Source organism: Salmo salar, chromosome 12, assembly GCF_965601325.2.
Source record: "Salmo salar chromosome 12, fSalSal1, whole genome shotgun sequence".
Taxonomy (NCBI): Eukaryota; Metazoa; Chordata; class Actinopteri; order Salmoniformes; family Salmonidae; genus Salmo; species Salmo salar.
Genome location: NC_138302.1, coordinates 33818718 through 33835341, shown reverse-complemented (window position 1 = coordinate 33835341; position 16624 = coordinate 33818718). Strand labels below are relative to the sequence as shown.

General features: G+C 41.7%; 1 protein-coding gene across 3 annotated transcripts in view; it reads left to right on the top strand.

Annotated features, from left to right (window-relative positions):
• Positions 1-8575, top strand: part of LOC106564910 (inactive rhomboid protein 2) — a 36320-nt gene extending 27745 nt beyond the window's left edge. For all 3 annotated transcript variants that reach the window (XM_082958870.1, XM_082958868.1, XM_082958869.1), the window contains 2 exons: positions 856-1009; positions 6490-8575. In XM_082958870.1, coding sequence (XP_082814996.1) covers positions 856-1009; positions 6490-6909 — 574 coding nt within the window. In that variant the 3' untranslated portion in view covers positions 6910-8575. The remainder of the gene's footprint in view (positions 1-855; positions 1010-6489) is intronic.
• Positions 8576-16624: the final 8049 nt, after the last annotated feature.

Sequence of the window (16624 nt, the reverse complement as noted above, 5' to 3'; positions counted from 1 at the left end):
TCAAATCATTTCTGGGTAACAATTAAGTATCTTACTGTGATAAAATATATTTATTGTCAAAAATCGCTTCTTAGCAAAGAGCAATTTCTTAAGCAAGAATTTAGCTAAGACTATCTTGTAGTGCTTTTATTGGCATCACCAGGCAGTATATTTGGCATCACCAGGCAGTATATTTGGCATCACCAGGCAGTATATTTGGCATCACCAGGAAGTATATTTGACATCACCAGGCAGTATATTTGACATCACCAGGCAGTATATTTGACATCACCAGGCAGTATATTTGACATCACCAGGCAGTAAATTTGTTTACAGACCAATAAGAAAGAGTTCCAAACCCCTCTGCCAATAAAGGCACTACAAGATAGTCTTAGCTAAATTCTTGCCAAAAGTCCATCCTGCCAAAACAGGCTCAAATTTCAAGCAGTTCTTGCACTAATAGGGCATTATTGACAATTTCACAGTATTATTCCAACCTCAGTGTGGAAATATATATAAAACACAGAAAAACCACGTTTTTGATTGCACTGGGCCTTTAATACTTTGTTTAACTGTAGTTGTAGCCTACTACACGGCTCTGATTGTTCCTTGTCAGTTTACATGGTCAGTGAATGCTCAGGGATGTCCCATTGTGTCCCTAAGTATGGCCTTAACAGCAAATACTGTGTAGAGAGGATTCCCCCACATGATTCAGATATCGTTACTTAGTGAGGAGATTACAGCACGTGCTGGGGTTCAGGTGTGTGTGTGTGTGTGTGTGTGTGTGTGTGTGCGTTAATATAGCATAATCCTACAGTATGCGTGTACATTTCCATGCGTTGTCCTCTGACTGGCCTCTTCCCTTTCCCTATGAAGCCTCCTCCACTGCCTGGTGTCAGTAGTGTTCCAGATGACTATCCTGAGAGACCTGGAGAAGCTGGCTGGCTGGGTCCGCATCTCCATCGTCTACGTCCTCTCTGGCATCACCGGCAACCTGGCCAGCGCCCTCTTCCTCCCCTACAGAGCTGAGGTACACACACACACACACACCCCGGCTCACACACACGTACACACACCTGCTCAGCTAACACAACTGCCACTGCTGATCTCCATTAAGCTGGTGAGGTGTTTTCCAGGAAAGCTGGTGAGAGAGAGACCGTTAACATTTCAGCTAGGCCCGGGCAGCCACTGAGCTTAGCTCGGTTACTGGAGGAGCTTTGGATAGGGAGATTACTGGACTGGACGTGACCCTGTCTGGAGGGTAAACGATCAGGACTTAACTGCCTCTGTCCTGCCTCCATATCACCTGAAGCTGGAACAGAACCATTACACATGGCTTGAGGAAGCCATAGAGATCCTGTATTCATTTGTATGCTCAAAGCATTGGAAGAAATGCCATTGACAAAAACGTATTGCAATTGTGGGAACTGGCTGAATTGCTAGGGTTGGCACAGTCAATGAGATGTTCTGACAGCCTGAGAAGTAGAGCCTTGGCTGCTGTAACCAGATGTGGTGTGCCAGGGTCCCCCTAGTGGTGAAAATGGGTATCAATTCACTCCATGTAAACTGTAAAGCTCCATGCATTCAATACATTTTTGCATTCCTTTGCCCAACACACACAACTGGGTCTCATGTTCATGTTTTATCACAAATTAGTGTTGACCCAGTCAGTTGACCCATTCTTTCTGTCTCAGACCATGTCTGAGTCTCTCAAGTGTGGTCGCACACACAAACACACTCTTACACGTTTTGTCATTCACTGTCATTCCCATTGTAGCCCTATCCTCCCTACAGAGGCAATGTCCAGCTCTCTGTGTTCCTCTCCCTGACCGGGACACGGTGGTGCTTGTTGTGTTATCTGGACATGATCTAATCCAACCAAGCCCTTTTCTTCTGCAGTGTGTGATGTGCTAATGGAAAGTTAGTCCAATCCCCTTGAGGCGAGGCAGCTGGCTTAATTGTGCCTGTGTGTTAAGGAGAGAGCGAGAGAGGCAGGGAAGCTCAGTACAGGTTGCGGAGTCAGCGGTAGGGTAAATGTGAAGGGCACAGGAAGTGATTTCAGAGCGTCTTTGGACAGGAGACCCTGTTCCTTTGTAATCTCCTGTCACAGGTTTACCATAGGGATATTACTGACCATTTAGCATAGGAAGAGTGGACAAGTTACTGAAATGTTTTCCCCTTGTTCTATTTCTTCTGGTGTTCAGCCTCCTTTCTGTATGACCAGACTGTAATAGCCCATCAATGGTAAACTTAATTGATTACAATTTGATTCACTCGTAGTATGATAGGTTGTAGAAATGAAGAGTGCAAATGTTACTGGAAGGAAGGGCATGCTCTACAGTTTTGTGCTCGAGGACAAGGCTCAGTATCACGGACAGGAAGCATTGTTTGTGACGTGGGCGTTGCCAAGTGGGAGAAGAGAGCTGCTGTGAATGACCTAATTGACACAAACCAACCTCTCACAATTGGCCTCTGTAGAACGCACTCTCTTGCTCGCTCCAGATGACCCTAATGATATGGTGTGGGTTAACAAAGGTCACTGCAACGCTAATCCAGATTCCTGGTCTGTTCAATTGTTGAAAAAATAAAGGGTCTAGTCTTCCAGTGCTTCTACATACAGATTATGGATCAGAGTTTATAACTCCCGAGGAGTACCTATTTCTGGAAAAATCTATTTTTTTCATTCTTTCAATCTCTATTACAAAAATCTGCAGGTATGTGGCTGCAGCTGTGCTTCTTTGACATGATTTGGCACTACGTGCATCTGTCACTGTCCTAGTGTGAAGTTACTGTGAGCTAGCACTCCGAAATGTCACCGCTGCTGCACCAGCAGGACGCAGCCTTTCACACAACAGGAATAGCTCCAGAGACGTGAGGCGACGCACACCTCCTCATCTCAAGCCACTTAGAGCCCAGTTTCAGTAAGAGGGGATTATCCCATTGGTGGAGTAAACAAGACCCCGAAGCTGTGTCCGAACCACTCTCTAGCCACTGTGGTTAAACACATCACAAGTTAGGATTAGTTTTAGGTCTCATTTATACATTTCAATGGCTCAATGAATCCTTTATAATCTCTCTTTTAAATTGACACTGAAATGCAATAACACACCTTTTTAAATGCATCTCACTATTTATTATCACCATGAATTATCCTTGTATATACTGTTCCTATATTTATTACATACTGTATGTATTAATTCCTATCAGTATGCAAACTCATCCTAATAACAACAAAAACATGTAGAACCTTGTAGTAATTCATATTTTCTGCTTTAGATTGCAACAACATTCACATTTCCCGAAAGTTTCCCATTAACCCGTCTCTCTCGGGCACACTCTGATCACCAAGTCACCTCGTGCAAGTGAGCAGCCTTCTAGAAAGCTAGCTAGCAAAACAGCTCATTTCGAAGTGGTCACATACACATGGTTAGCAGATGTTGTTGCGAGTGTAGGGAAATGCTTATGCTTCTTGATCCAACAGTGCAGCAGTATCTAACAGGTAATATCTAACAATTCCATAACAAAACCTAATACACACAATCTAGTAAAGGAATGGGATGAGAATATAAAAGTATAAAATATATGTATGAGGAGTGACAATGCAATAGATAGAAAAGTATAGATGGTGAAGGATACAGTATATACATATGAGATGAGTAATGCGAGATATGTAATTATTAAAGTGACTAGTGTTCCATTTATTAAAGTGGCCAATGATATCAAGTCTGTAGGTAGGCAGCCGCCTCTCTGTGCTAGTGGTGGCTGTTTAACAATCTGATGGCCTTGAGATTGAAAAACAGCTTCTATCTCTCTGTCCCAGCTCTGATGTACCTGTACTGACCTCTCCTAATGGATGGAAGCGGAGTGAACAGGCAGTGGCTCGGGTGGTTGTTGTCCTTGATGATCTTTTTTGCCTTCCTGTGACATCAGGTGTTGTAGGTGTCCTGGAGGGCAGGTAGCCCCCGGTGATGCGTTGTGCAGACCGCACCACCCTATGGAGAGCCTTGCGGTTGTTGGCGGTGCAGTTGATGTTCCAGGCGGTGACACAGCCCGACAGGATGCTCTCAATTGTGCACCTGTAAAAGTTAGTGAGGGTTTTTGGTGACATTTTTTCAGTCTCCTGAGGTTGAAGAGGCGTGGACCATTTCAGTTTGTCAGTGATATGTACACCGGGGAACTTAAAACTTTCCACCTTCTCCACTGCTGTTCTGTCGATGTGGATAGGGGGGTGCTCCTTTTGCTGTTTCCTGAAGTCCACGATCATCTATTGTTTTGCTGACATTGAGTGAGAGGTTATTTTCCTGACACCACACTCCGAGGGCCCTCACCTCCTCCCTGTAGGCCGTCTCGTCGTTGTTGGTAATCAAGCCTTCCACTGTGGAGTCATCTGCAAACGTCATGATTGAGTTGGAGGCGTGCATGGCCACGCAGTCGTGGGTGAACAGGGAGTACAGGAGAGGGCTGAGATTGCACCCTTGTACCAATAACACATTTACTGTTTTAAACATATGAAACATTCTGACGCAAACAAAAAACATTTGAAATTACATTCATACTTGGAGTAAATTGAATGAACTAGACACCTTGCGTTAATTAACTCATCTGAAACCTTGGACTTAAAATATTAGCAACCATTTTGTTTTCTTGGCTTTTGATGAATAAACTACCAAAGACCTCCTCTTCAACCCTCTCCCTCGTGTTGTTGTTATGAAGTGAGAGTACTACAAAGATCACACTAGTGCACTAAGCCCAAGTGTCACAACTTGGGCTACTGAAAACCAATCACCTTCTGCGTTAATTTACCAGTGAGTGCAGCTGGAAGTGTAAGTGGTGGAAGAAGTAAGATGAACATAAAGAGGCATCGGTCCGAGAGCCCCATGGGAATGCCTGAGAATATGTGCTTCCCTGGTTTTCCTTGAATTCCTGGTTGGAGGTTCCGTGGAATCAGAAGGGAATAAGCAGGATTTTTGGAAAACCAGGGAATTTATTGAAAGATCCAGGAATTTTGCAACCCAATGCGTGACTTAAGGTCATGGTCTATTATTACTGGCTAAAGCATCTGGTGATGTGTGATGATTCCCATGCGCTCTAAACCAGATTACCGTTCGGCATATCATTGTTCCGCTCAGCGAGCAGTATGACCAGCAGTCTTTGGTGGGTCAGGGTTGGATGGCCTATAGTGTTATCTCAAGATCTTCATAGAAATTGCAAGATTTCTTGGATTTCTCATTTCAAGTTTAAAAGTAGTTTATTCAGTTCTGGTGGCGGTTTCAGAAATGCTTAATAATACAAAAGTAACAGTCGCTGGTACTTCTTCAAAGGACTTTGAGTCACTCTTCAGTGCAGAAATTCAGATGTCAGAAGTTGAGCTGTTCTGCAACTCAGCCTCTCTCTAAAGAAACAACTGGATGTCAGAACAGTAACATTCGCTAGTTCTTCTTCAAAGGACTTTCTGAGTCACGCGCGAGTGCAGAAATTCAGAAGTCAGAGAGAGTTCAGACGTTCTGAAACGCAGCCTGTCAAACGAAGTGTTCAATGGCCAATGAAGCTTAGACTGTCTAGCGCTGGCTGGGAAATGATTGGATTCAGAGCACCCATATAGAGTGTCTTGAACGTGTAGGCTGCATGCCTAGGGCGTGTGAAAAGCCTCACTCCTCATCTCCTGTCCTTGTAGGAGGTTAGAATCTCAGATTAGCCCTGTACGCCTATCACAGCCCTGACATCAGTCTAATCAGGATGCCAGCTGTAGAACCAGTGACCAAAAAACCATTGCTCTTGGTTTCAGTCTAGATCTAATTATTGAGTAGTTACATTTCCGTTGTACCTCAACAGAACGGAGGCACAGTGTAATACTCTTTTGTTATACTACTCCAACAATGACACATTCCCATTTTTGGAACATCCACCGTCACTGTAAACATAAAAGTGACAGTGGTTAAAATGTCAGATGGTGTAATTATATATTGATCGCAGCATTTATTTGGGGACATTATACCAAAAATAAATACCCTGCTGAGATGAAGTCAATTGCAGATCTAAGCCTCTCCAAACATGCATTTGGATCAGTAGACTACCGACCAAATTCACTATTACACACAGACATCAACATTTAATGCTGGTGAACCTGCTTCCCATTTTGCCCGGTTCTTATTGTCCTCTGCTATAAGGGACTATACCAACTCAGCCTCAGTCATCTGCCTGTCCATTAGCAAGGAGCACGAATGCTACCACCACTTCCTTCATGCTAATGTACTTTCATTTGATATGAATTTCAACAGATGCCAGTGAACAGGATGCATGCATTTATCCCGGCATCTTCCGCTGATATGCCCCATGCTATGGTCAACAGTGACATTCATTCATGCACGTGCTGGTCTTGTCACCCATTCATCCAGTGGTGGCATCGTCATTGAGTGAAACATCAACCCCTCCCTCCATTTTGTTTGGTCAGAGCAGGTGGTTGACTCTCTCTTTTCCCTCTCTCTCTGTCTTTCTCTGGTTATCATCCAGGTTGGCCCAGCTGGCTCCCAGTTCGGGCTGCTTGCCTGCCTGTTTGTGGAGCTCATCCAGGGCTGGCAGATGCTGGAGAAGCCATGGAAGGCCTTCCTCAAGCTGGTGGGCATTGTCTTCTTCCTGTTCCTGTGTGGCTTGCTGCCCTGGATCGACAACATCGCCCACATCTTCGGCTTCCTCAGCGGCCTGCTGCTCTCCTTCGCCTTCCTGCCCTACGTGACGTTCGGCGACTTCGACAAGTACCGAAAGCGTGTCCTGATCCTGCTATCGCTGCTGGTCTACCTGGGCCTGCTCTCCTCGCTGGTCGTCTGGTTCTATATCTACCCCATCAACTGGCACTGGCTGGAGCACCTTACCTGCCTGCCCTTCACCAGCAAGTTCTGCGAAAAGTACGACATCGACCATGTGGTGCACTAGGCTAGCACTCACTAAAGCGCTAGCAGCTAATGCTAGCTGGCTTTAACGCCTGGACATTCACTGAAATGCTAACAGCTAATGCGAGCTGGCTTTAGAACCTGGACAGGAAGCGCAGTGGAAAATACTTTTAAGGGAAACGGAACTTAAAGAGAGCGCACCTGGTTCGTATGCCCGTAAGCACCCAGGGTATCTACTCACATTGACTTCAACACTGTAAAGCTATGCTAGTTCCTCTGGAGAGACCGACTCAGTCTGAGCGTGGCATTAAAGTGGACTTGGAAGACTACAGAGGATATCCTACCCTATCGGTTCATAAACTGTCACGTTAATACTACAGAGGCCTCTTATTTGTTATCTTTTGGACTCATTTTCTACAACACTGGATGTATCTAACACTACGTGATACAGAATTTCATTATGTTCAAATACTTTGAATTAGCTGTTCATGTGAGCATTTAATTATGGTATTGAATACAAGTCATACAGTCTGTCACTGGCTGGAGCATTGTTTCAACTTGAACCTAGTTTTGTGTGCTTTTCATGACTTTTCCATGGCACTTTTTTGGGGACCAGTTAAGAGTTAAGAATTTCATCCAATAGCAGTTGCCTTTCACAATGAATTATACTGTACAGACAGTTTCAATAAAATGGTGTTATTGTATCTGTAAATGATGGTCTGACCTTCCAAATCCTGCCTTCCAATCTGCTTAGGTTATTTGTATCAACTGCCACAGGTGCTAGATAAATATACATCTAACTAATTCCAATTGAACTGTCACACTGCCCCAAAGACAAGCTGTTTAAGTGCAAGTTTAAGTGCACTACTAATTAAACACTTTGACTTGCTCTGGCCATAATTGTGCCACATCACCTGACATTGTGTTTATAGCTTTGATACTCAAACGTTAATTACACGTAATATCGTAAGATTATAGGATCTGACTGAACAAAAGGCTACTGCGTGCCTTGATCAATGGCCATTGATTCAAGAAAGGCTGCTAGTCACTCTTGCCATTACAGATATCAAAATGGCCAACAGAGTTTCTGCCATCCTGGCCTGCTCCTGGTCTCTTGGATTATGACCCTCTCCTCTGGCAGGTGTCCACTCTTCACTGCTTAGGACGTTTCCTGAGAGGTGGATTACTGCGGTGATGTGGATTATTTGAGCAGGATTTACTGTGCTTTGTTAAGTCACTTTACACACCAGCAGTCAACTGGTGGCGTTAATGGCCGACTATGTCAATAACGTGGAATTCTTCACAGGTGTTGGTTGGACGATCGTTGAGTACTGTTTTACGTTGTTTTTTCATTTGGGCATTTAAATGGTTGTGACCCTGTTTCATTTGCTAGGAATCTGTCCCTCATTTTCTTTTAATATAAACACTTTAGCACAGTCTGGTCCTCTTCATAGGAATTCACAGTGCCTTCTGAAATGTGTGTAAGCCTTGAATTTGAGTGTCTGTAAATCGGTACGCATACATGCATAAGTCTGTAAATGCATTTGGACCAAATTGATTAGTTATTTATTGGATTAAAAAGAATACTTTGGAATTTGCTCTTTTACTGAGATATTGTGATATATTATTGCTGCAGTTTAAGTTATTACACTTACGTGTATGGACAAATTCAGACGATGTTCTTAAAAATAAATGTAAATTGAATCATGTTTTCCCTCTTGTGTGTCTTGAGCTCATAGATTCAACTACCGGTAACCTTTCCTGACTTGTGTGACAATGGCTCAAGGAACTACTACTTTGGATCTATGCTTCTGAACTATTTCTCTTGACAATCGCATTCAGCCGGGTAGTGTGGTGCTGCCTGAACAGCTAGGAATAGAAAGGCTGTTGTAGATTCACCCTCTTCAAGAGAGATTTACTCCACAACTTTAATATCTGTGGGTCACGTTTTTGCAAGCTGAGAAGTTGAAAACAAGTTGCTTTGTCCTCTAAATCTGGCATTTGTTAATCATAGAAACCCTACAGTGTAATGCGTTTCTACATTCCAAGTGAAAGGGAAACAGTCAAACATAAATGCTTGAAAAATAGTTTACTTTCTTATTTTCAAAATGTTGTAGAAATCAGTCATGTCTTGATTCAAGATTGATGGAGGCAGAGGTGGTGTTTTCTATTGGGGAAAAGGAATGGAAAATCCCAGGGAGGGATATTGGTAAAAATTGCTGTGTTTCAAACATTAAAATTATATAAAGTCTATTTTCAAAATACTGTGCCAGCTACAAGTATATTGTTCACAACTCCATACTTTATTGGCACTTGGATTGGCACTTGGATTCCCATAAATGTGTCATTACTACCAACACCCTCCAGACATGGCCTCTACTGGTAATGCTGCTTACTGAATACAGTAGGCCTAGCTTTGTTTAAAATGCTTGGCAGCAGCAAATAGGCGATTCTCGTAAATCCCTAAAAGTTAACGACAATAATGCCTGCTAATGGACACGTTAGCAGTTAAACCCCTATAGCCCCCAGGGGGAGAGGCGTGCAATAGTGGTCTACTTTGGAGACTGGTGTCTCTACCGACAAACAAACACAGCCTGGTTTGCTTATATCCCTCCCTGGTATACTGTATATCTGTATCTAATTTCAATATTTTCTCACAATCTAGAAAGGAAAGGGGCTAGCTAAAAGGGTAATACTACCATTAATACTACTACCATGGTATATACGGTTATATGGTTTATAAACGTCACCACCCAGCTCTTTTAGCTGCCCAGTGCATTTTAAAGGCATAAATACAGAAGGATAAACAAAAACATTAGTGATCTTGAAAATGCAAATGAAAGTCCCAGGCAATCGCCCAGGTGTTGATGTGCCATAAAGCTGCATATTCAGACAGGAAGAATGAGATGGAAAGTGTCCTTCCACGAGACAACAGTAAAAAGGAGACATTGAGTCGATGCTGTTTTAATGCTCGCAATGGATCGATACAAGCAGCACAGCCACAAAACGCTAACAGGAAGAGACAGAAGCTAGCTGATCCTTCTTCAATCTAGGCCTATCTGCATTTTCGTTAGATGCTCAAGTCATCCATCAAGATGCAGTTTGTTTGCTAAAATCTCAGACTTAACATGAGTTTAAAAATGTCCAGCATTTTATACAAAAATGTGTACTTTGCTGCACTTTTCCTTGCTGCACTTTTCTAATGTAAACCTAGAGCATTTTTGGCAGTTAGCAGGTTCTGTTTGGTCATCATGAATAAGACATTTTGTAAAAATGAATCAAGTAATACATTTATTATCACGTAATTCCATATCTTCCTCAAAGATCATGTCAGCCTTTGAGATGAAAAAAAGCCTTTTGTGAACTAACACTCACATTTGACCCCCCCTTACTAGCTTTGACTTTGCTGATAGCTACTTTGAGGAGAAATGTACAGTTGAAGTCGGAAGTTTAAATACACCTGAGCCAAATACATTTCAACTCAGTTTTTCACAATTCCTGACATTTAATCTAAGTGAAAATGACCTGTCTTAGGTCAGTTAGGATCACCACTTTATTTTAAGAATGTGAAATGTCAGAATAATAGTAGAGAATGATTTATTTAAGCTTTTATTTATTTCATCACATTCCCAGTGGGTCAGAAGTTTACATACATTCAATTAGTATTTGGTAGCATTGCCTTTAAATTGTTTAACTTGGGTCAAACGTTTTGGGTAGCCTTCCACAAGCTTCCCACAATAAGTTGGGTGAATTTTGGCCCATTCCTCCTGACAGAGCTTGTGTAACTGAGTCAGGTTTGTAGGCCTCCTTGCTCGCACACACTTTTTCAGTCCTGCCCACAAATCTTTTATAGGATTAAGGTCAGGGCTTTGTGATGGCCACTCCAATACCTTGACTTTGTTGTCCTTAAGCCATTTTGCCACAACTTTGGAAGTATGCTTGGGGTCATAGTCCATTTGGAAGACCCATTTGCGACCAAGCTTTAACTTCCTGACTGATGTCTTGAGATGTTGCTTCAATATATCCACATCATTTTCCTGCCTCATGATGCCATCTATTTTGTGAAGTTCACCAATCCCTCCTGCAACAAAGCACCCCCACAACATAATGCTGCCACCCCCGTGCTTCACGGTTGGGATGGTGTTCTTCGGCTTCCAAGCCTCCCCCTTTTTCCTCCAAACATAACGATGGTCATTATGGCCAAACAGTTCTATTTTTGTTTCATCAGACCAGAGGACATTTCTCCAAAAAGTACGATCTTTGACCCCATGTGTAGTTGCAAACCGTAGTCTGGCTTTTTTATGGCGGTTTTGGAGCAGTGGCTTCTTCCTTGCTGAGGTGCCTTTTAGGTTATGTCGATAGAGGACTCGTTTTACTGTGGATATAGATACTTTGGTACCTGTTTCCTCCAGCATCTTCACAAGGTCCTTTGCTGTTCTGGGATTGATTTGCCCTTTTCGCAGCAAAGTACGTTCATCTCTAGGAGACAGAACGCGTCTCCTTCCTGAGCGGTATGACGGCTGTGTGGTCCCATGGTGTTTATTCTTACGTACTATTGTTTGTACAGATGAACTTGGTACCTACAGGCATTTGGAAATTGCTCCCAAGGATGAACCAGACTTGTGGAGGTCTACAATTATTTTTATGAATTCTTGGCTGATTTCTTTTGATTTCCCCATGATGTCAAGCAAAGAGGCACTGAGTTTGAAGGTAGGCCTTGAAATACATCCACAGGTACACCTCCAATTGACTCAAATGATGTCAATTAGCTTATCAGAAGCTTCTAATGCCATGACCTTTTCTGGAATTTTCCAAGCTGTTTAAAGTAGAGGTCGACCGATTAATCAGCATGGCCGATTTTCACATTTTCATAACAATCAGTAATTGGCATTTTTAGATGCCGATTATGGCCGATTACATTGCACTCCTTGAGGAGACTGCGTGGCAGGCTGACCACCTGTTACGCGAGTGCAGCAAAGAGCCAAGGTAAGTTGCTAGCTAGCATTAAACTTAACTTATAAAAAACAATCAATCTTAACAATCACTAGTTAACTACACATGGTTGATGATATTACTAGTTTATCTAGCTTGTCCTGTGTTGCATATAATCAATGCGGTGCCTGTTAATTTATCATCGAATCACAGCCTACTTCGCCAAACGGGTGATGATTTAACAAGTGCATTCGCGAAAAAAGCACTGTTGTTGCACCAATGTGTACCTAACCATAAATATCAATGCCTTTCTTAAAATCAATACACAAGTGTATATTTTTTAAACCTGCATATTTAGTTAATATTGCCTGCTAACATGAATTTCTTTTAACTAGGGAAATTGTTACTTCTCTTGTGTTCCGTGCAAGCAGTCAAGGTATATGCAGCAGTTTGGGCCGCCTGGCTCGTTGCGAACTGTGTGAAGACCATTTCTTTCTAACAAAGACCGTAATTAATTTGCCAGAATTGTACATAATTATGACATTACATTGAAGGTTGTGCAATGTAATAGCAATATTTAGACTTAGGGATGTCACCCGTTAGATAAAATACGGAACGGTTCCGTATTTTACTGAAAGAATAAATGTTTAGTTTTTTCGAAATTATAGTTTCCGGATTTGACCATATTGATGACCTAAGGCTCGTATTTCTGTATGTTTATTATATTATAATTAAGCCTATGATTTGATATTTGATAGAGCAGTCTGACTGAGTGGTGGTAGACAGCAGCAGGCTCGAAAGCATTCATTCAAATAGCATTTTCCTGCATTTGTCAGCAGCTCTTCGCTGTGCTTCAAGCATTGCGCTGTTTATGACTTCAAACCTATCAACTCCCGAGATTAGGCTGGCAATACTATAGTGCCTATAAGAACATCCAATAGTCAAAGGTCTATGAAATACAAATGGTATAGAGAGAAATAGTCCTATAATTCCTATAATAACTACAACCTAAAATTTCTTAACTAGGAATATTGAAGACTCAAGTTAAAAGGAACCACCAGCTTTCATATGTTCTGAACAAGGAACTTAGCTTTTTTTTTTTTTTTTTTACTTCTCCACCACTGTATTTTTGCATTATTTAAACCAAATTGAACATGTTTCATTTTTTATTGGAAACTAAATTGATTTTATTTATGTATTATATTAACTTAAGAAAGAAGTGTTCATTCAGTATTGTTGTAATTGTCATTATTAAAAAAAAATTTTAAAAAAAAAAAATATATATATATATATATATAAAAGCACATACCGATTAATCGGCCGATATAAAATATATATATATTTTTTTATATCGGCCGATTAATCGGTATCTGCTTTTTTGGTCCTCCCAATAATCGGTATCCATATCGGCGTTTAAAAATCATAATCAGTCGACCTCTAGTTTAAATGAATTTTCCAATCTGTTTAAAGGCACAGTCAACTTAAACTTAAACGTAAATGTCTGACCCACTGGAATTGTGATACAGTGAATTATAAGTGAAATAATCTGTCTGTAAACAATTGTGTCATGCACAAAGTAGATGTCCTAACCGACGAGTTTTAATGACTCCAACCTAAGTATATGTATATAAACTTCCGACTTCAACTGTACTTACTATGCACTAACTGTGAGTCGCTCTGGATAAGAGCATCTGCTAAATTAATAAAATGTAAATGTTTGGTCTCTTACGGGTCAACTATCTTCTGTAACACCCACCACATAGGACACACAAACCCTGTCACAACACAAAACAGTGAGCACAGACAAACACCTACCAACCACTGCACTCGTATCCCACATGTGTAACTCACAGCAAGTGTAATCTCGTTCCCAGAAACAAGGTTTCACCAAATTGCTTACATACAGCGGCAAGAAAAAGTAAATATGTTTGTTGTTGACAGGTATTCTCTCAGAATTTGATTATGCAGCTTGTTAGCTTATGCCCAAGAGCGCTTAAGCGCCAAAGGTATAAATACACACGGGCGCACCACATTAACCTCAGACTTTACGCACAACCCTTCTTCACTTGGATCACTTGAGTGGAGCAGATATCGAAGAGACAGGCAGCCATTCAATACCCAAGTAGAAATTATATTTAAATATCACCATTTTTATTTGATTTAAGAGCTTGGAACTTCGATCAGACACCATGTCGACAGTCAGTGCCCTGCCTTTCCTGAAATCTAGTCTCCAAATGCGCCCTCCCATATGTTCCACCTCCCCCAGGCGCGGGCATCGCCACACACTCCCAGCCAGCGAGTTCCGTTGCCTCCGCCCGGAGGACGCAATCAGCGTGTTTGAGATCGAGAGAGGGTAACAACTTTTAACTTACTCAAATGTGTGTATTTATACCTTTGGCGCTTAAGCGCTCTTGGGCATAAGCTAACAAGCTGCATAATCAAATTCTGAGAGAATACCTGTCAACAACAAACATATTTACCCGGATTTATTGGGGATATTCGTCACTTGTGTTTGGAATTAGCCTCTTGTAAAGATACAAACTAATGGATCGGCTTTTGGCTAAGCCTACCTATCACCTATTTTCAGTTATTTTATTTATATCTATAAATGACAATTTACATATAGGTCTAAATATTCAGTGTAATGATGAGTACAATTTTGGCCTTCTGTACTGAACAAAAATATTAACACGCATGCCACAATTTCAAAGATTTTACTCAGTTACAGTTCATATAAGGAAATCAGTCAATTTAAATAAACTCATTAGGCCCTAATCTATGGATTTCACATGACTGGGAATACAGATACGTACAGTGGGGCAAAAAAGTATTTAGTCAGCCACCAATTGTGCAAGTTCTCCCAGCCACGTTTCATCATTGAAGATGAAACGTGGCTGGGTCTTTCAGCATGACAATGATCCCAAACACACCGCCCGGGCAACGAAGGAGTGGCTTCGTAAGAAGCATTTCAAGGTCCTGGAGTGGCCTAGCCAGTCTCCAGATCTCAACCCCATAGAAAATCTTTGGAGGGAGTTGAAAGTCCGTGTTGCCCAGCAACAGCCCCAAAACATCACTGCTCTAGAGGAGATCTGCATGGAGGAATGGGCCAAAATACCAGCAACAGTTTGTGAAAACCTTGTGAAGACTTACAGAAAACGTTTGACCTGTGTCATTGCCAACAAAGGGTATATAACAAAGTATTGAGAAACTTTTGTTATTGACCAAATACTTATTTTCCACCATAATTTGCAAATAAATTCATTAAAAATCCTACAATGTGATTTTCTGGATTTTTTTTCCTCATTTTGTCTGTCATAGTTGACATGTACCTATGATGAAAATTGCAGGCCTCTCTCATCTTTTTAAGTGGGAGAACTTGCACAATTGGTGGCTGACTAAATACTTTTTTGCCCCACTGTATCTGTTGATCACAGATACTTTTTTTTAAGGTAGGGGTGTGGATCAGAAAACCAGTCTGTATCTGGTGTGACCACCATTTGCCTCATGCAGCGTGACACATCTCCTTCTCATAGAGTTGATCAGGCTGTTGATTGTGGCCTGTGGAATGTAGTCCCAATCCTCTTCAATGGCAGTGCGAAGTTTCTGGATATTGGCAGGAACTGAAACACGCTGTTGTACTTGCCGATCCAGAGCATCCCAAACATGCTCAATGGATGACATATCTGGTGAGTATGGAGGCCATGGAAGAACTGGAACATTTTCAGCTTCCAGGAATTGTGTACAGATCCTTGCGACATGGCTCTGCATTATCATGCTGAAACATGAGGTGATGGCAGCAGATGAATGGCACGACAATGGGCCTCAGGATCTTGTCACGGTATCTCTGTGCATTCAAATTGCCATCGATAAAATGCAATTGTGTTTGTTGTCTGTAGCTTATGCCTGCACATACCATAACCCCACCGCCACCATGGTCACTCTGTTCACAACATTGACATCAGCAAATCGCTCGCCCACACAACGCTATACACATGGTCTGTGATCGTGAGGCCGATTGGACATACTGCCAGATTCTCTAAAACGACGCTGGAGGTGGCTTACGGTAGAGAAACTAACATTCAATTATCAATTATCTGGTGGACATTCCTGCAGTCAGCATGCCAATTGCACGCTCCTTCAAAACTTGAGACATCTGTGGCATTGTGTTCTGTGACAAAACTGCACATTTTAGAGTGGCCTTTTATTGTCCCCTGCACATCATTGTGTAATGATCATGGTGTTTAATCAGCTTCTTGATACGCCACACCTGTCAGGTGGATGGATTATCTTGGCATCGGAGAAATGCACACTAACAGGGATGTGAACAAATTTGTGAACAACATTTTTGAGAAATATGCTTTTTGTGCCTGTGGAAAATGTCTGGGATCTTTTATTTCCGCTCCTGAAACTTTGGACCAACACTCTACATGTTGTGTTTATATTTTTGTTCAGTGTATAATTTCAAACATCTGTGGAGAATAGGCTGTGTGTAATTTTAAAATGCCTATTTTATTTAAATGTTGATATCAACACCACTCTATCAGAATGTTCTTCATGGAATAGGCCTACTGGTCATTGTATTATAAATCCTATCGTTTGGTCTCATCTATTTACCAAACGTCATGTGACTCAAATAAGGGAACCTTTTCCATTGGGCATCAATTGTCTCGAGATTGTGGTTCATGTTTTTTTCCCCATGTAATAGTTTGTTGATCATTATTTCAGTTTTAATGTATAGTTTATCCCCTGCTGGCAATACCCTGTTGACCAATGCAAAATTAGTCTAGTTGTTTTTTTGTCTACCTGATAAATTCAGGTATAGAACA